The 21,470-nt window shown below is 38.3% G+C and overlaps 1 protein-coding gene across 8 annotated transcripts in view; it reads right to left on the reverse strand.

Annotated features, from left to right (window-relative positions):
• ADD3 (adducin 3 (gamma)) overlaps positions 1-21,470 on the reverse strand; it is a 151,208-nt gene that overhangs the window by 20,945 nt on the left and 108,793 nt on the right. For 7 of the 8 annotated variants that reach the window (XM_011927906.1, XM_011927907.1, XM_011927910.1 and 4 more), the window contains 2 exons: positions 12,710-12,933; positions 627-765 (listed from right to left, as the gene is read on the reverse strand). In XM_011927906.1, the coding sequence (XP_011783296.1) occupies positions 627-765; positions 12,710-12,904 (334 nt within the window). In that variant the 5' untranslated portion in view covers positions 12,905-12,933. The remainder of the gene's footprint in view (positions 1-626; positions 766-12,709; positions 12,934-21,470) is intronic. The other variant, XM_011927911.1, reaches the window with a different exon arrangement.

Genomic DNA, 21,470 nt, shown 5'->3' on the forward strand with positions numbered 1-21,470 from the left:
CTTTGGGAGGCTGAGGTGGGCAGATCACGAGGTCAGGAGTTCGAGACCAGCCTGACCAACATGGTGAAACCCCGTCTCTACTAAAAATACAAAAAATTAGCCAGGCATGGTGGCATGCACCTGTAATCCCAGCTATTCAGGAGGCTGAGGTAGGAGAATCACTTGAGCCTGGGAGGCAAAGGCTGCAGTGAGCCGAGATCAGGCCACTGTATTCCAACCTAGGTGACAGAGCAAGACTCTTGTCTCAAAACAAACAAACAAACAAATACGAACAACAACAACAAAAACAAAATTAGAGACAAAAGTTTTCACTTTGTTGCTAAGCTGGTCTCGAACTCCTGGGCTCAAGCATTTCTCCCACCTCAGCCTCCCATGTGGCTGGGACTACTGACACATGCCACAGGTCCCAGCACAGACCATGTGTTATATCATCTTATAATCTGTATAAAGTGTAGTAAATGCCTGGTTGATATGAAAAGGTAGGAGGTTCTAACACTATGTTACTCTAAGTATTAGATGTTATAAACTTAAGAACTGAACCTGAGCAGAATATGCTGCTAGAGATGTACACTGTTCCAAAGTGGAAGTAAAATTATAATGTTTAAAACTCTGCAAAACTGACATACTGAGGGGAGGTGAAGAAAAACCCGAGAAAGAATTGGCCATGATGTAATCTGCAATCTGTTGTAATGCTAGTAATCCAGTTGGGTTGTGGCCTTTCTTCATCTGTTCTTGAATAAGGCATTCCAAGTCTTCCCGAAAGGCCTGTAATACACAAAAATAACGACTGAGCAAGCACATCTCACTTGCAGCAGAATGGCCCAAAAGTAACTTGCTCTGATACAATCAATCTTTCCCCCATCCCTCTTCTGAATAGCTTTTACCTGTACTATTTAAAAACAAATATAAAACACAAAACAATAAAACCAAAGATTTGGAAGCAGCAGCAAGAAGCTTGCTTTAAGGGGGGGAAACCACTAGGCATTCTTAATGTCAAAGAAAATGAGATATTGTAGTACCTATACTAGACAGGCACAGATACAACTGCTCTTATTAATATACAATTCAAGCACTAAGAAACTGCTGTAAAAAAAGGTGACCCACTCCTTGCTTACCTAAGACAGAGCCCCCAGCCGGGCGTGGTGGCTCACGCCTGTAATCCCAGCACTTTGGGAGGCCAAGGCGGGTGGATCACCTGAGGTCAGGAGTTGGAGACCAGCCTGACCAACATGGAGAAACCCCGTCTCTACTAAAACTACAAAATTAGCCAGGCATGTAATCCCAGCTACTCGGGAGGTTGAGGCAGGAGAACAGCTTGAACTTGGAAGGAGGAGGCATGCAGTGAGCCAAGATGGCGCCATTGCACTCCAGCCTGGGCAATGAAAGCGAAACTCCGTCTCAAAAAAGAAAAAAAAAAGACAGAGTCCCCATGTGAATGGGGCACAACTTTGAATACAGAGTGACTCAATGGCAAAAGTTTTCACTGAGACATACTAAATCATCATTTCTTTTTATGATTTCCATGGCAATTCCTTAGCTCCATAAACTCTGAAAACAAATTAATAAGAGTTGAGTTCTAATTACTCTTCTGCAACACTGTGATATACGGCAGTTTTTTAATGGAACTTTGGGTTCCATATGTTCCTATTCTGGAGTTTTTGTATCTTTCTGGGGGTGGGTTGGGGTGAGGTAGTGGCAGAAACAGTATTTATATGGATCAAAATCCTGAACATTAAGAGAACGCCCCTATTCCAGTAATCCTCAAGTTACTAATATGGTTCATCATGTGAAACTTCTCCCAGTCCTTCGCATCACAAATAGTTGGTTCTGACTTTCCATCAAACCCAACTGACACTTATTTTAATAAGTTTGTTATTTGTTCTCTTGCTCATGTATACTTCATTTTAAAGATGAAGGCTCTTGCAACGTAAGTCACTTAACCCTTGCTCTTCCATATGAGATCAGCTACTTATGTAGCAGGATGCCCTGCCAGAAATTAAGTTCCATTTCCCCCACTTTGCCTAAGAGGGAGAAGGCAGAAAATTATTCTGGAATCGCCACCTCCAAGAAGGGTAGGTACGAACACCTGGGAGATAACTGAAAAAACCTCCTTTAGAAGAGTGAATCTCTTTTGAGTCACTGACAGTGGTCTGCCTCATGAGGGTAGGAATAAAATCTCCTGGAGTCTCTGCTTAAATGGAGCCTTTCTGAGAGGGAGAGTTTCCCAGAGGTCTAGGAAACTTTTTTTTTTTCCTCGCTCTGTTGCCCAGATTGGAGTGCAGTGGCATAATCTCAGCTCACTGCAACCTCCACCTCCTGGGTTCAAGTGATTCTTCTATCTCAGCCTCCCAAGTAGCTGGGATTATAGGTGTGCACCACCATGCCCGGCTAATTTTTGTATTTTTAGTAGAGATGGGGTTTCACCATGTTGGTGAGGTTGGTCTCAAACTCCTGTCCTCAAGTGATCCACCTGTCTTGGCTGCCCAAAGTGGTGGGATTACAGGTGTGAGCCACCATGTTCGGCCAGGAACTTTTTTAAAAAAGATAATAGCATAGGAACTCATGGTGGTAAGGGGAAATGTGGTTCTAAAGGTATGAAGTGGTAGATGTTAGGACCAGTTCTGATTCAGTGTTTGCAGTGCACTTAGAACAATAATTGAGAGGTTTCCATGATGTGAACTCTAAGAGCTGGGTGCTAATAGTTGTAATATTGGGTGCTCAACCATAAGGGACCATGGAACATCCTAACTGAGCTTAGCACAGGAAGATCCTTCCCTGATGCACTGTGGTGGCCTGCACAAGCATCTGGGTCAACAGTGAACCTATAGCTCCTGTTGAACAGTTTAAGACTGGTTTTCAACATTCTATCATGGGGAAGGGAAGTACAATGGCAGTGGTGGGCTGAACAGACTCTAGTGTGTCTCCCTCACATACATATATACAGATGGATGGATACACGACCCACACCCATCTTGGATACGGAGGCCACTGATGAACCTAGTCAGTGTAAGTCACTAAAGTTCTGGAAGAATTCAAAGAAAAGCAGAAATTCCAAGAGAAAGATGGTGTACTTTCTGCTAATAAGGCAAGTGGATATTTGAGTGATTAATTTTTAAAAATACTCATTGTGACCACATTTGAATCCTAAGTTCACGGAGCAGTTTACGCAAGTTAAATATGGCTTTTCTTTTTACAAATTCAAGGCTTGTTAAGTATAAATCATTCACATAATATAAGTTGAAAAACATCTGGTTCTATGACTGTATCTAGTTCATTTAAATATACAATTTAAATCAGAAAAACTGTCCTGTAAAATATCCTCTACAAAGACATACTTCATTTATGAGAAAACTCCATTAGGGAGTTTTCTTGTTCATCCAAGACCCTGTGAAGATAAGATGGCTGAGAGCTGTATACAAGATAGATGGACACCTTCATACAGATAAGTAACATAACTGTTTTACCATGCTTAAGGCTCAAAGGCAAAAAATCTTCCAGATATCCTCATTTATCTTTAAAATACAGAAAACTTCTGGATACATGGCAACGGGCCAATCTGCTCTTCTGGAACTCTATCTTCCCTTCAAAACTAACCTATTTAAATTTTTCTCAGTTCAAAGTAGTTATAACCAATATTCTTTGATTCAGTTTTAAAAACCCAAAATTAATGATACCTACTATGTGTATCACTCATTATATATATTACAATAGCTTTGAAAAGTAGGCATTATCTATTTTATTGAATGTCTTGCACCTTTCTTCCAGGAAAAATTTAAGGCAACTTCCATAGATTAAAATGCTACAAAAGTACATATAGGTAAGAAAAATAAAGCTGAAGAGAAAATAAGCATAAGGAGGGTAGATGGAGTCAGGAATGAGGTTAAGATACGAGGTGAATGCCATAAAATTGTATGCATTTGCTAGAGATGGAACAAATTTTATCTCAACTCTGGCAGCCAACATGAATTAAGATAGCCTGCACAGTGTACTGATTCACAATGGTTTTTAGATTAAAAAAAAAAATCAACCAAGTGCTCAAGAGAATCACAACTATTTATAAAACTGGTGAGAAATTTCTACTGGGTGGTATGAAAAAGTTAAAAAAGAAAGGTTGAAAACTTGTTCACGGACATACAGCTAGTAAATGAGAGAGGCAAGGACACAGGTCCAATGCTCTTTTTACATTAGTGAAATGCTTTCTTCATTACCATATGTCCCACAATATGTGAGTACCATTCTAAAACCTTTGGGATAGCTATGGTGTCACAGAGGGACGTATAAGCCCTTCTGAAATCAAATTAAAAATAAGAGGGAAAATACGAATGTCTCCTTTAAAGCTGATGAATAGCTTCTACGCAGTATAGGTTAAAAAAAAAAAAAAAAAACAATTTTCAAAGTATATGAAATCTCTCCAGCCTTTTTTACAGTTCACAGTGCTTCAACAGGTAAGAATTCTTCCAGTGCAAAAAAGGTTTAATATGTTGTCATGAACATTTATAACTCATTTTTACATGTTTCAAATGTTTCTGAAATATTGTTCAGATAATTACCTAAGTCATAAAACAGTAAGTGTAAAAATTACTAATGTAAGACTAATATAAAAAATGACTAATATAATTACTAATTTCAGCTGATTTTTAAAATTTATCAGTAAATTTATTGAGCTTTCATTAAAATATTAAGATAAAAATTTTATTTATCTTTGAGATTGGTAATCATATTTTTACTAAAGTTCAACGTTAGTAATCCTTTATAGTTGATTCATTTGAGTCTCACCACAAAGCCCTGAGATAGGCAATGACTTGCTCAAGGTTACAAAGCTAATAAGTAAATGGAATAAAGATTCAAATCTGGAACCCTCAACTGGGCACAGGATCTTTTCCTAATTTTAATCAGAGTTGGGCTGTATCTCTGAAATCAAATACAACTAATAAAGTAGCAGGCATGTTGTGATCTGAAATGTTGAGTAAACCTCTTAGGCTAGATTAGAGCATTAGATTGCAATGGTAGATAAAGCAAAAATACATATATATATAGTGGCAGATTATGGTGATCCTGGAATACCAGGTTAAGTATTTGCCCTCTTGTAGCTAAGAATTCATCAAAGCATAATGAGAAACTTAATTTCTAATCACGGTGGTGAGGCCACATACTGTGCTTGTCAGATTAGCCAACAGTTCCCTGGAGTTTCCACTAAAGAAGAGTTGGGTTAGAAGATCAAACAACATATACACAAAACCATGGCATAAACTGTCTTCTTTCTTAGATACAGAAGAGCATAGAAGAGGAGGTAGTGGTAGTTGTTAAATTTTGTGAAGATGAATAAACCAGAATGCCATCAGGGTGACAGATTCAAGACCTTCAAAAACCAAAATACAGTCTAAGGAATTAAAATCTTCAAAGTGTTGCCACAAAAGCATAACATACTTCAAATTAGCAAATCAATATATAATTTCCAAAAAACAGTTGCCTACTACGTGCTACACGCTGTACTGCATGCTCTTATTTTAATTGTCACAACCGTGTGAGGTATTTTCCCCATTTTACCAACAAGGAAACTGAAGCTGAAGCTCAATGAGCTTCCTAATATCACATAGCTAGTAAGTGGTAGGCAAAGCAAAATTTGAACCCAGATCCAAAACAAACACTTTTATTAAAAAATTGTGTAAACAAAATGGGCAATGACGAGAAAATGTACCGACTCCTAACCTAGGTCAAAATGGCTTGGTACTGCAAAATTTCCATAGTCTGCTGCTATGTAATTTTTTCGCCATTACTACCTCATGCTTTAGCCTGTAGGTTAATGCACCATTCTCTGATCACAACTTGCGCTTCTCGAGCCCTGCTGGATCTACTTCGTCCAATGGAAGTATTGACTTCCACTGTTCTTCTTCCTACTGAATTCTTTCCTTTATTCAACACATCATAAATGCTACCTTCTCCTTGAAGTTACCTAATCATCCAAGTTAGGAGGAATCTCTGTATTTCTTCTCTTCTGCACTTCACTGTGAATGATTCCCCATACTATACTTAGGGTACCTATTGTATGACTGTGATTGTTTAACTATTTTCCTACTCTGCTATACCATATTATCTGAGGACTGAAACTGTGTCTTTCACATTTCTAGATTCTCCCTGAGTGTGTAGTTCAGCGCTCAATTAATACTAAGTTAGAGTTTCTTTTCATTTTCCTAGATTCAAAGAAAGTGAAGAATTTGATCTCAATCTGGACTCAGTTAAGGTAGCAAAGATCCATTTCATAGGTTATTAGCTAGAAGACAGTCTTATCAGTCTGTTACTTGAATGAGAAATCCCTCCTGTGTAATTAGGCCTGCCCATAATCTACTAGGTAAGATTTATTTTCTTTAAATAAGAAATTCATCATCATTGAATGTTATAAACTTTTAAAAAGCCATTTAATTCTTCAACTCAAACAAAATTCTACTTGAAAACTTAATTTGCCCCCAGAACATTATAGTTTGAACAGCTCTTCAAACATGGGTCCAAAAAGTATGGGAAAAAAATCACTATGTGAAAAGCAAAATGTTTAAGTTAGAGACAGGGTGCCTTAAAAGCCTTATCTGAATCTCACACCCTTTTATTTTATACATCTATCAATGTCAAGGGAGTGAGGCTATAAACTTTGAATTAATAAAGTATGGACAAAAATGAACTTCTAAAAATGTCAAATATTCAGAGATTTGAGATTCATGTAGGCTAAGAATACACTTTAAGTACTCATATATTCTGGAATACTATAATCCAAAAGTAGAATTCACTTGAGGTGTCACATTTTAAGGCTCTGTATCTGAGGTCAGAACTTTCAGGAGAAAGTGGCAGGAGATAAAATATTTAAGTCACAGAAAAGAGAACCTATTTGAGTTTTTAAGAAAACCTCACCTGATAAAATTATTTCAATTAATGCTAAAAAAACCCAAAAAAACTCCATGTTGGCTGATTTATCAGTAATGTCTAACTTACACTCAGATAATAACACTGATAAATATTGGAGACATCAGAGATGAATTTTAAATATCCACATCTGGATGTTTTACCTCAAAATTACTAGAGAGGAAAATTGGGGCAAAAAGTAAAAAAAAAAAAAAAAGATTTACAGATTTGCTGCTCCCAAGGCACCCTATAATTATGTTATTAGATCTCTCCTAAAGCAGGATTAGGAGCATAACAAACTTACTTAGAATTTCTCCATTAAGAAATGTACTCATTTGGAAACAGAATACCACTGGCCCTGCTGAAAGGAGAAAAAACAAATAAACCATATTTTCTTCTGGATGGTCTTTCTCCTATATCTAAGTCTTAATTAACAGGAAGTTATAAAGGTTAGAATATTTTTATTGAAGCTGTGTACAACAGAAATGTATATAAAGTTAAGAATATTTGCATCTTAAACTTCTCAACTGACCATAGATCATGGTGACTTTTGACCAATTATTTGAATTAAGGAACGCTGTTAACATTCAGGCCTTACTTCCAGTGATACCCTAAAATGGACAAAATAAGCTTGCAGCAGTATGCATTGCCCTGTTATTAAAAACTATTAGTATGTCATGTGCCCAGGCTACCACCACATACACTCCTGTTATTTTTCAGAATAACACTGCACATTTGTGTCAACCAGTCTAAACTGCTTCTCACGGTGGTAAGGCTTACGAAGCCCAGCAACTGTTTTCCTTATTAAGCAGTCAAGTTCAGTAGGAAACTACTGGACAATATTCAAATGTTTAATGTTTCAAAGCCCACCCAGCTATTCACTATCCGTTTATCCATGCATCCAGAATTTAATAACTATCTCTTGTGTTCAATGTGCTATTGCTTAGTTTTTCAACTTGTATGCTTCTTTAACTTTGAAAAGGCATCACTTAATTCTAACAGTTTGTCCTGGACACTTCGTTTTGAGAAAAGGGGGTAAATTACAACTTAAGGTCTCCACAGACATTATATACGAGTACAGCAGACAAAGAGAACTTGTGGATTTTCTCTACTGCAACAAAATTTTAAGCCAAATTAATTTACCAAGTGGTATTTGATTTCTAAGATACATATTTTATTTAAAAAATTAAGTATGATAAAAAGGTTGTGAAATTCCTAGAAATAAGTAATACCTGAGGGCCAGAATAAGAAAAATTGTTATTTTCTCAGCTCAAGGCAAAAAGGGGTGATTTCTGTCATCCAAATTTACATTTACATCAAAATGTCTTGTGATTATAAACTCTTCTAGGTTGTGTTGAATTAACTTGAGCATCAGGCTTTGAAGTAAGACAATATAAAAACATACAGGCAGAATTTGTTCTTTGTCATTGAATGCTATAAGTTGTACAGCCTAGTGATTACAGGTGTGAGCTTTAGAGTTTAAATTCTGACCACATCATTTAACTAAGCTGTAAAACTTCAGCAAGTTATTTAATGTCTCTGAGTTGCAGTTTATGCATCTGTAACCTAGGCATCTTAATACTTCTTTAACTGAATTGTTTTGAGGATTAAAGACACATAATAGGTGCTTGGCACATAGTAAGTGCTTAATAAAAAAGTATTATACTTTGCTTTTATTAATTTCTCTCCTGATTTCCCTTCTACCTAAATTAACCGAGAATTTTAAATAGAAGGTATACAAATTTGTCGCTTACAAACATGAATTAGTAAAATCTGATTTTAATCTTTATTGGTTATGGGTTTTGTCTAACAGAGTGAATTCCAATATTTACAGGAGACTCACAAAATTTTTAAAAGAATTATATCAGCAGAAACACTGTAAGCTTGGGCCGAAAGGAACAAAGACAGTATAAAAGGAAAAGGAGCCTTTGGACCCCTAAAACTTCTGTAAGAAGAAAGCAGATTAAGAAAAACACAAAGTGGCAAACACAGGCTACCTTTCAAGAAAAAGGAGGATGATTTAGACAGTGGAACCAAGAACATAGTGGGCAGAGCCAAGCACCAGGGAGGTTCAGTCCTGGTAAACAGCAGGACTGAGTCCTAACCAAAAAACTTCCAAACATTTGTCCAGATGGATTTACAATTGCTTTGGACCAGTGACTCCTTTGTATCTCCCAATTTTCTCCTTTTTGAAAAGGAACATCTATAGCAGCTATCTTTTTTTTTTTTTTTTTTTTTTCTTTGAGAGGGAGTCTCCCTCTGTCGCCCAGGCTGGAGTGCAGTGGCCGGATTTCAGCTCACTGCAAGCTCCGCCTCCCGGGTTCACGCCATTCTCCTGCCTCAGCCTCCCAAATAGCTGGGACTACAGGCACCCATCACCTCGCTCGGCTAGTTTTTTTTGTATTTTTTAGTAGAGACGGGGTTTCACCGTGTTAGCCAGGATGGTCTCGATCTCCTGACCTCGTGATCCGCCTGTCTCGGCCTCCCAAAGTGCTGGGATTACAGGCTTGAGCCACCGCTCCGGCCTATAGCAGCTATCTTATACCCTCTCCTGCCACTGGGGAGCAGACAACATGAATCTTTATTTCACAGATCAATAGATTGACAGGACCTGTACTTAAGGTTCTACACCCTGAGGAGGATCATCTGCAGCTGGACCACATTTAGACGAGATTCTGGATTCAAGCTAATGTTGGAGTGGTATAAGACTTTTTAGGAGGTGCTAGGAGAAGATGAGTGTATTTTGCATCTAGGAGGAAGAAAAATAAATTGTAGCGGAAGGACTGCGGCTCCTTTAAAATAAATTGTGACCTGCCAGGCATGGTGGCACATACCTGTAGTCCCAGCTACTCAAGAGGCTGAGTGAGGCAAGAGGATCGCTTGAGCACAGGATTTTGTGTGCTATGATTGTGCCTGTTAACAGCCACTGTGCACTAGCCTGAGCAACAGTAAGACCCTGTCTCTAAATAGTAACCAGAGAGTAGACAATTCTCTCCTCAAAAGATGGAGCTTAATTTCTCTCCCCTGGAGCATGGGGAGAATTAAATGACTCACTTCTAACTAATAAATATGGTAGAACTGATAGTGTGTGATATCTGAGATTAGTTCTAAAGCAGCACTGCAGGCTGCCCTCTCTTGGATCCTTGCTCTGGGGAAGAACACTCAAGCAGCTTTAGAAAAGGTCCACGTGGCAAGGAATGGTGGCCTTTTGCCAACAGCATGTGAGTGATCCATCTTCAGAGTGGATACTCCAGCCCCAGTAAAGCCTTCAAATGACAGCAGCCCTGGCTAACATATTGACTGCAACTTCATCAGAGAGCTTGAGCCAGCTAAACTGCTCCTAAACTTATGACCCACAGAAATGGTGAGATAATGAATGCTTGTTTTAAGCTGCTAAACTCTGGAATAATCTGTTATTTTAGCAGTAGATAACTAATACAAGCCACCAAGCATCATTTCCCTTGGCGAAGTTTCTGTTGCATTAAAAGAAACTTAAAAGCCACTGTCCTAAAATATGGCAGGAAGACAAAATGTATACACTTTCCTAAGTCTTTCACAAAGATTTTAAATTCATTAGCCAAGATCTAGGAAAAAAAGTATCAACTTTTAATTCTTTTAAATCTCAGCCTTCTTTGTTCCTCTCTGGGCAGAAAATGATCACTCTTGTTAAGTGAATAAGGAAATGATAAACTATGTGTTTGCCCTTTCACAGTATTTCATTAAGTTCCCCAAGGCATAAGTAAAATTGTTACTTTTAAGTCAATTTACAGATAGAAATACTAAGTATAAAAAATTAATCTATTTAACATTATGCACTTTTAGTTTAATGAGTAAACTATAAGACAAAAACCCTGGCATAAAAATGGAGTTTAGTACTTTTCATTTAAACTCTAGTTAGAATTCAGTGGTCCTCTTTCAGATACTTCCTAAAGAAATCTCAATATTTAACAACCTTAACCAAAACTGAAATTTCACTTCATTCTTTCAGTTACTATATGCTATCTGTTACTACAATCATTTTACAATCCTTTGGTTGATAAGTTCTTTAAAAAATTTTTTTTGAGACAGAATCTTGCTCTGTCACCGAGGCTGGAGTGCCATGGTGTGATCACAGCTCATTGTAGCCTTGATCTACTGGGCTCAAGTAATCCTTTCACCTCCTAAGTATGAGACTACAGACTCACACCACCACAATCGACTAATTTTTTAATTTCTTGCAGAGACTGGGTCTCACTACATTGCCCAGGCTTGTCTCAAACAATCCTCTCATCTTGGCATCCTAAAGTGCTGGGATTACAACAGGCATGAGCCACCATTTCCGGTCTAGTAAGGTAGTTCTTAAAAATGGGGTTTCTTTAGAGAAGGAAACAAATCTATTTTGATCTAAATAATTAATGTGCTCTTCAAGTCTTTATAAACCTAGACACTCAAGTTTGCATAAAGTAAGGCACTGAACATTTACTCTCTCATCATGACTTTTCTGATGAATCTTTCCATTTGGAAAGAGTTTCTTTAAAGTGGGTACTATAAAAAAATAACATTACTCAAAGCTTACATTGTTCTTATAACTTGTACTTCTATACTTTCACCAAGACCACTGATATGGAAGAATTAATTACTCAGAGTTGAATTCCCCTTTGGTTCTGGGCTCACCTCTATGATTAAATTCACAAGGACATAACAAAAATGATTTACCAGGGCTACTTCAGGCAGCTCTATGCCTTGGTGCTAACTTTGACACCCAAGTTGGAAACTAATATAGCCCTAACCTAGGCATCATGTGTCTGTGTGCTGAACTCTGTCTTAGGGGTGCATGATCTTCATTATGCATAAAGTTACGAATTCATTTTGCATTTCAAATCAAGCTGTTCTCTCATTTTCCACCATGTATTAATACATTTCCACTAAGGTTTTGTAAGAAAACAGATCACTTGAATATGATTCACAAAGTCTGAGTATTGCTGTGCAGAGAGGATTTTCGGCTTGAGCTGAATTTTTTTTTTTTTTTTTTTGAGACAAGGTCTCACTCTGTTGCCCAGGCTGGAATGCAGTGGCATGATCACAGCTCACTGCAGCCTTGACCTTTTGGGCTCAAGTGATCTTCCTGCCTCAGCCTCCCAGGAGTAGCTGGGACTACATGTGCACACCACTACACCCAGTTAATTTTTAAATTTTTTTGTAAAGAGAAGGATTCACTATACTGCCTAGGCTGGTTTCAAACTCCTGTGCTCAAGTGATCCTCCTGCCTTGGCTTCCCAAAGTGCTGGGATTATACATGTGAGCCACTGAGCCTAGCCTATAATCCACTTTTAATTTAGTTAATTTAGTGTGTATGCACATGTGCCTGCAGTAGGCATATGTAATATTAGGCTGCCAAATCACTGATTTCCTCAAAAACCTTAAGTCTTATGCTGCTCTGAGCGTCAAGGTACCCAAAGGAAGAAGAAAATAGTGCATGGAATATACCTAACTTAGTTATTGGTTCGTATGACTTGAGTCATGCCTTTCTTCTCTTTACATATTCAGTCTGAATTGGGTGTCCCTGAATTAAGTAAAATCGTTTATCCTCCTTTAATAAAGTGTTATACCCAGAAAACACAAAATTTAAACCACCAAACACAATACTAGTTTGTCGTTAAGGCTCTGCAAATCAAATACACAAATTAGATGTCCATTTCTCCTTTGAAAGACGGGAAGCAACTGGTCGCCACTCTCCTCCACCCCTCTTTTAACCTGAGGGTAGTTTAAGAAACCTTCTACCTTATTATATAATATGTCTAAAGAGGGAGAAAAATTACAGCCTTCTAATTCAACTCACAGGACTTTGCAGGATCTGAGTAACTCGTTTCCTCTGCTCCATCATGTTGAAGTCTTGTCGTAGATCAGGAGACATGTTCCTCTCTCTAATGTATTCTGGGTCATTTTCATTGATGCGGTCAAAATATCTCTCTTTGTGAGGAATGCTGGGAGGAGGGGGAGTGGTAATCACGCCTTGGCTGGCATCTGAGCTCATGTTTTAAGTCTGTGGATTACTCTTGTTATCTGCATTAATAAACACAAAGAAGGACATTCATGATAAATTCATTAAATTCAAAATTTACATGGGTCAAGCAGAACTTTTACATTTTACCCTCAGAGTAACAGGTGCAACTTTAAAAAGTAGCTTCTCAAAAATATTAGAACAATTTTTTATTCTTATAAAAAGATCTTAGATTGTAACACTTGATTGGAAATTGATACTTTCAGAGCTAACAGAAACTTATGGTTCAATCATGTTAATGTCATCAACTGTGTGTGTGTGTGTGTTTTTTTTTTGAGATGTGATCTCTGCTCACTGCAACCTGTGCCTCCCGGGTTCCAGAGATTCTCCTGCCTCAGCCTCCCAAGTAGTTGGGGCTATAGGTGTGTGCCACCATGCCCAGCTAATTTTTGAATTTTTTTTTAGTAGAGACGGGGTTTCACCATATTGACCATGCTGCTCTCGAACTCCTGACCTCGTGATCTGCCCACCTCGGCCTCCCAAAGTGTTGGGATTACAGGCATGAGCCACTGTGCCCAGCTGGGCTGAAGTGATCCTCCTGCCTTGGCCTCCCAAAGTGGTAAGATTACAGGGCATGAGCTTCTGTGCCTAGCCCCCAACTCTTATTTTTAATACCACATATGCAAAGGCATACTTTCTAAGTATTTCAGAGTAATAAGAACTAGTATAAACCAGTATGAATTACATTAGGGAAAAAAATGGTCTTCAATAACATTCTTTGAAAATGCTTCAAAGAACAAATTTTTAAAAAGTAGTTATAAAACTTGTGAACACTAAGGGTTTCCCTCTGATGTAGCCTTTGGCCATGCAGATTAGAAACAAAGTATCATGTTGGGAGCCGCGGTGGCCCAGGCCGGTTGCCCTGGCACTCTGGGAGGCAAGGCTACACATTTGAAGCCAAACTGGTCAACACTGATTTAAAAAAATAAAAAAAGTATCATGTATATACAAAATTCTAGTTTTAAAAATTTTATGCAAATATTTATGCAACAACTATTCAACATGCATGTTTAAAAAACATTAGGTTCAAGATACAAATAGATGAAACACTCTAGAATGGTGGCTTTCAAACATTTGATATTGTATTCACATACAAATATATAAGATACATAACTGAAATAAATTAATGACATACTTCCCCTTACTACGTGGTACATTCCGATATTTTGTATTTTAATCTATTTCATTTTAATAAACGCTAGTCAAATTGATTCATGATCCACTAATGGGTTGTGACCCACAGCTTGAAAAACAATGCCCTAGAAGTTATGGTCAGGTAGGAAACGGAAGGGAGAAGGGGTAGGAAATGCTAATTGAGAAATGAATATATGCTAGAGAGGAGAGTAAGACTGATTTTTTTGAATAAATGTTGTAGCTTATTACATATTTCTTTATGTGTTAATATTTTAAAAATAGTACTCTTACAGTAACTCACATTTTTGCAATTTTTTTTTTTAAATAGAGTTTAGGCTGGGCGTGGTGGCTCATGCTTATAATCCCAGCATTTTGGGAGACTGAGGTGGGAGGATCACTTGAGCCCAGGAGTTCCAGATCAGCCTGGGCAACATAGTGAAACCCTGTCTCTACAAAACAAATTTAAAAAAAAAAAAAAAAAAAAAAAAGCCATATGCATTGGCAGGTACCTGTAGTCCTATAGTCCTAGCTACTCAGGAGGTGGAGGTGGGAGGATTCCTTGAGCCCAGGAGGTTGAGGCTGCAGTGAGCCATGATCACACCACTGTATTCCAGTCTGGGCGATGGGTGAGGCAAAAAAGTTTCTGTATTCAGGTCGGGCACAGTGGCTCATGCCCATAATCCCAGCACTGTGGGAGGCCAAGGCGGGCAGATCACGAGGTCAGGAGTTCGAGACAAGCCTGGCCAACATAGTGAAAGACCGCATTTACTAAAAATACAAAAAATTAGTCGGGCGTGGTGGCAGGTGCCTGTAATCCCAGCTACTTGGGAGGCTGAGGCGAGATAGGAGAATCGCTTGAACCTGGGAGGTGGAGGTTGCAGTGAGCTGAGATCATGCCATTGCACTCCAGCCTGGGTGACAGAGTGAGACTCCATCTCAAAAACAAACAAGAAAAAAATCTGTATTCATGCAAAAATAGTTTACAATTTGCTTTAAGAAATATGGGTGTTAAAAGAACTTTAGCCAGTCACAGATAAAATGTTACAATTATCTGCTTAGTTTAGATAGAAGGCTTTGCAAATAGCACAATGTCTACCCATTTAAAACACATCAATGTCAGCACTGCAGAAAGATAAAAACATTTTCAAGCTCTCTGAGGATATTACAAAGGACTTTTTATGACTCTGTGAATTATATATCTAAAAGCACATTTTTTGGGGGAGGATTTTTGAAAATAAGCACCTATAAAACAGATACTCTAAACCCAGAGCCACTTAAAGATACTGCCAATGATTACATTTCTATCCAGTCCCTCAACCATCTAACCCCTAGGATTATTATTCATAGGTAAGAATATTTCTGCAATGTTTCAGTATATTCAACCATTTCAAAGCAGAACTGCAGAAGACTATGTTACTCTGAATCAAATCAATTGACTGCGCCTTAAATTGAGGATCATTCTACAAAACTGGCCAGTACTCTTCAATCATGTCAAGGCCGGGCGCGGTGGCTCACGCCTGTAATCCCAGCACTTTGGGAGGCTAAGGCGGGGGGATCATGAGGTCAGGAGATCGAGACCATCCTGGCTAACAGTGAAACCCCGTCCCTACTAAAAATACAAAAAAAATTAGCTGGGCGTGGTGGCGGGCGCCTGTAGTCCCAGCTACTCAGCAGGCTGAGGCAGGAGAAAGGCGTGAACCCGGGAAGCGGAGCTTGCAGTGAGCGGAGATCGTACCACTGCACTCCAGCCTGGGCCACAGAGCGAGACTCTGTCTCAAAAAAAAAAAGAAAAAGAAAGACTAAGGAACTGCTCCAGATTAAAAAAGACAAAAGAGACTAAGACGTGACAATTAAAGGCAACATGTAATCTTGGATCAGATTCTAGACCAGGAAAAGGACATTAGTAGACAATTGGTGAAATTTAAATAGAATCTGTAAATTTGATAATAGTATTTACATCAATGTTAATTTCCTGAAACTGATAATTACAACGTGGTTATGGAAGATATTATCATTTAGGGAATCTGGGTAAAGGACAAACAGGAATTCTTTCACTATTTTTGCTAACTCTTTTGTAAGTCTGAAATGATTTCAAAACAAAGCAAAAAAAAAAATCCAAAACATAAACATTAATCCAACATAAAACAAATCGAATGTCAACACAAAGGAAAATATTAATACCACAATTTTCAGGGCCCTCCTGAATTTTATAGTACAGCATGTTCTTTCCTCACCAAAGAATTTTTTTTTTTTTTTTTTTTGGAGACGGAGTCTCGCTCTGTCATCCAGGCTAGAGTGCAGTGACCAGATCTCAGCTCACTGCAAGCTCCGCTGCCCGGGTTTACGCCATTCTCCTTCCTCCGTCCCCCGAGTAGCTGGGACTACAGGCGCCTGCCACCTCGCCCGGCTAGTTTTATTTTTTAGTAGAGATGGGGTTTCACCGTGTTAGCCAGGATGGTCTCGATCTCCTGACCTCATGATCCGCCCGTCTCGGCCTCCCAAAGTGCTGGGATTACCGACTGGGATTATAGCCTGTAGTCCCAGCTATTCGGGAGGCTGAGGCAGGAGAATGGCGTGGACCCGGGAGGTGGAGGTTGCAGTGAGCCAAGATCGCGCCACTGCACTCCAGCCTGGACGACAGTCTCAAAAAAAAAAAAAAAAAAAGATTATTATACAAATGAAAATATGCAATATAGAAAACCTTTGGGGATTGGCTTTTTTCACTCAGCATCACTTACTGAAGATTTACAGAGGCTGTCGTATCAATAATTTGTTCCTTTTCACTGTTGAATGCTATTCTATGGTATGGCTGTATCATTTGCTTAATCATTTGCCCACTGAAAGACAACTGGTTAGTTATTTCCAGTATTTGACTATTATATAATTATAGCATATTTTTTCCTTAATAGCAAAAAGTAGAAACAACCCAAACATCTATCAACTGATAAACACAAAGTATTTTGTCATATGGTAATCCAGAAAGTGGAATATTACATGGCAATAAAAGGAAATGGAATACTGATATGTGCTTCGACATGTATGAACCTTGAAACATTGTAAGTGAAAGAGGCTAGTCACCAAGGACCACATATTGTATGATTCCATTTATATGAAATGTTTAGAAGAGGCAAACCTATAGAGGTAGAAAACAGATTAGTAGCTGCCTAGTGCTATAGGAAAATCAACATCTTCTAAAATTATTGTGGTGACAGCTGTACAACTCTGTGACTATATTAAAAACCACTGAATTATATACTTTATATGGGCAAATTGCATGGTATGTGAATTATCTCCATAAAATGGTTATTTTAAAAATCCAACCTGAGAAGCCACTGACCACCCTGTAAGCTTGGGAATGGGGACTATCTTGTAAGTCCTCACAGTGGGAGAGAGCTCCATAAATGGGGGCTGAATTAAGTTACTTTACTATATCACAACTCCTTCCAAATAAATCTGGTTTGCATTATTTCTAAGCTGGGAATAGTAAAAACAATCTTTTGAAAAGAAGTTACTACTTATAAAAAAATCTTTCCAAACTTAAAATTCTCGGCAGTTTGAACAGCTTTCTCTAGAATAAGCAAAGAGATGGTTGTACTTTCAAGTACCAGACCTATTGTTTCACACTTGAAAGAATAATCAAAGATATGCCAAGACCTCAAAGCAGCATATTTGGTTAAAAAACAAAACAACAAATGCTAGTTTAGTTTTTCTTGATGAAAGTTACTATGAAATTGTAAAGTTATTTGAAGTTCTAGAAAACAACTTAGACCCTACACAAACTATGACAAGCTACCATCCTTAGATCAACTAGTGAAATTTTCTTCATTTTAAGTTCAAAAGACATGAGCTACTTTTAAATGCTAGCCAAAATTTTATACACAACTGACATGGAAATTGACAGATCTGAAAACTTGAAGCAGACATAGATAAAAATGAAGAAAAATGGGAGAAAAAACTCAAATGAACATGGCATGGCATTGAGCAGCACTGAGTAATACAGATGGCACTAAGTGCGCAAATGGAGAAAAATTTAATTATCCCACAAAGCACTAGGATTTTATTCCTAAAAGGCTATTGATTTTATATGAGCTTCTCTTGAAATATTTCAGACTAGATTCAACGGTTACTTTTTACAGAGAGGAAACTATACTCAGTGGTGTTGAGTGACTTTTCTAAAGTTACATTGCTCAAATGTCATATTATGAAATCATAATGATGATGTTTATTAGCATTACCATGTCATCCAGATTGCCCCATAATCAAAGTTTACTCCTTCAGTGAAATTTAAGAAAGAAAACAGGCCTATCACACCATGTTTATGTATGTAAGAAGGGCTAAAACTCTAGTGCTTGTAATAGACTTAATGGTCCATTTGCCTAGCATGCACAGAAAAATAGATGTACAAGTGGGGTAGTTGTATAATGGTGATTTATTTGACCTAAATACCAAAGGGACAAGTTTTAAGTAACTACATCATTAAATATTAAAAAGTACCCATTAACATTTTATCAATATGGTATTCCCCTCCTTAACTGCAGTTTCAGTTACCTGTGGTCAACCACTGTTCAAAAATAGGCGAGTACAGTACAATAAGATTTTGAGATAGAGGAAAAGACCACATTCATATAACGTTATATTTTTCATACATACATACACACATCCACACACCATAAAGACACTTGGTATCTTTGCCAAAACATATAAATAAGATGCATAAAGACAAAGACTATTAAGAGATGGGCAGACCAAGAAGTCGATGAGGCAGGCAGATAAATGGTATAATAAAATATCATGGAACATTCCACACAACTTTGAGTTCCAAACAAAAAGGAACTACACACAAGGTAAGGACCGTTAAATTGGCTCAAGTCCATCTGAGAAGGAGACTATGTTGGCTATTGATCAGTATCTAGAAAGTCCTAACTCTTTACCTGACAGACGGCTGCTATGTCTTAATTAGAAGCTATTGACAAAGTGACATTGATTGTGCTCTGGGTAATAATAAATTGTATTTAAGTTTTACTTTTGTTTCTAAAGCTAATTTAGCATCATATTAAAAGAATTGAGGGCTTTATTATGAAACAAAGAAAACCTCAGAAAAAGACTCTGTTGGGACCTAAAGAGTTAAGACAAGTATAAAACATCAACTGAATGAGTGGTAATTAAAATTGTTCTAAGATAGATACTAAATAGAAATGCACATATACGTAAACGTGTCTCAACTACAAAATCAGTAATTTAATGAAACATTTTAAAGCAATCACAGAATTCCAGGTACTATGCTCTACACAGATTATCTCATTTAATATCCTTTACAGCTCTGGCCAGGTGTGGTGGCTCATCCCTGTAATTCCAACACTTTGGGAGGTCAAGGTGGGCGGATCACTTGAGGTCAGGAGTTGGAGACCAGCCTGGCAAATATGGTGAAACCCCATCTCTACTAAAAATGCAAAAATTAGCCGGGCATGGTGGCATGCGTCTGCAATCCCAGCTACCCAGAGGCTGGAGCAGGAGAATTGCTTGAACCCAGGAGGTGGAGGTTGCAATAAGCCAAGATTGCACCACTACACACCAGCATGGGTGACAGAGTAAGACTCTGTGCTCCCAACCTCCAAGAAAAATCCTTCACATCTCTATGAAAAGGTGACCAGTATCCCCAACTTTATAGATAAGAAAACTGAGGATTTTTTTTTTTTAGTTTTAAAAATAAATTGTAGTTATTTAAAGTATACAACGTACTGTTTCCCCACACCTTTTATGTTAGGTTCAGGGGGTACATGAGCAGCTCTGTTACATGGGTAAATTGTATGTCATTGGGGTTTGGTGTACAAATGATTTCATAAGCCAAGTAAGTGAGCAAAGGACCCGATAGGTAGTTTTTCCACCTTCACCTTCACCCTCCTCCTACCCTCCCCATTCAAGTAGGCCCAGTGTCTATTGTTCCCACCTTTGTGTCCATGTGTATTCAATGTTTAGTTACCATTACAGGTGAGAACATGCAGTATTTGGTTTTCTGTTCCTGTGTTAATAATGCTTAGGGTAATGGCCTCCAGCTGCATCAATGTTGCGGCAAAGGACAAGATTCCATTTTTTTTTTTTAACGGCTGCATATTATTCCATGGTATATATGTACCAAATTTTCTTCATCTAGACTACTGTTATGGATATCTAGGTAGTTGATTCCATGTCTTTGCTATTGTGGATAATGCTGCAATGAATGTACTTGTGTCTTTTTGGTAGAATAATTTATATTCCTTTGGGTATATACCCAGTAATGGGATTGCTGGGTCGAATGGTAGTTCTGTTTTAAATTCTGTGAGAAACCTTCACGCTGGCTGCACAGCAGTGTATAAGTGTTCCCTTTTCTCCACAACCTCGCCAACATCTGTTATTTTCTGACATTTTAGTAACAGTCATACTGACTGGTATGAGAAGGTATCTCCCTGTGGTTTTGATTTGCACTTCCCTGATGATTAGCAATGTTGAGTATTTTTCCATATGCGTGTTGGCTGTGTGTATGTCTTCTTAGAAGTGGAGGTTCATGTCCTTTGACTATTTTTTTTATGGGGTTGTTTACCTGTTGGGTTAAGTTCCTTATAAACTCTGGATATTATATCCAGATGTATAGTTTTGGATGTACAGTTTGCAAATATTTTCTACCATTCTGCAGGTTGTCTGTTTTCTATGTTGACAGTTTACTTTGCCGTGCAGAAGTCTAATTACGACGTACTAGTTTTTGTTTTTTCGCAATTGCTTTTGGAGACTTCATCATGATATCCAGGTTTTCTCCTAGAGTTTATAGTTTTAGGTCTCACATGTAAGTCTTTGATCCATCTTGAGTTGAATTTTGTATATGGTGAAAGGAAGGGGTCCAGTTTCAATCTTCTGCATATGATGGCTAGTCAATTATCCCAGCACCATTTATTGAATAGGGAATCCTTTCCCTATTGCTTGTTATTGTTGACTCTGTCAAAGATCAGACAGTTGTAGGTGTGTGGCTTTATTTCTGGGTTCTCTAACCTGTTCCATTGGTCTATGTGTCTGTTTTTGAACCAGTACCATGCTGTTTTAGTTTCTGTAGTCTTGTAGTATAAAAACTGAGGTTTAGGCCGGGCGCGGTGGCTCAAGCCTGTAACCCCAGCACTTTGGGAGGCCGAGATGGGCGGATCATGAGGTCAGGAGATCAAGATCATCCTGGCTAACAAGGTGAAACCCCGTCTCCACTAAAAAAATACAAAAATCTAGCCGGGCGAGGTGGCGGGCACCTGTAGTCTCGGCTACTCAGGAGACTGAGGCAGGAGAATGGCGTAAATCCAGGAGGCGGAGCTTGCAGTGAGCTGAGATCCGGCCACTGCACTCCAGCCTGGGCGACAGAGCGAGACTCCGTCTCAAAAAAAAGAAAAAA

This window comes from Colobus angolensis, unplaced genomic scaffold (genome assembly GCF_000951035.1).
Source record: "Colobus angolensis palliatus isolate OR3802 unplaced genomic scaffold, Cang.pa_1.0 Scaffold75, whole genome shotgun sequence".
NCBI lineage: Eukaryota > Metazoa > Chordata > Mammalia > Primates > Cercopithecidae > Colobus > Colobus angolensis.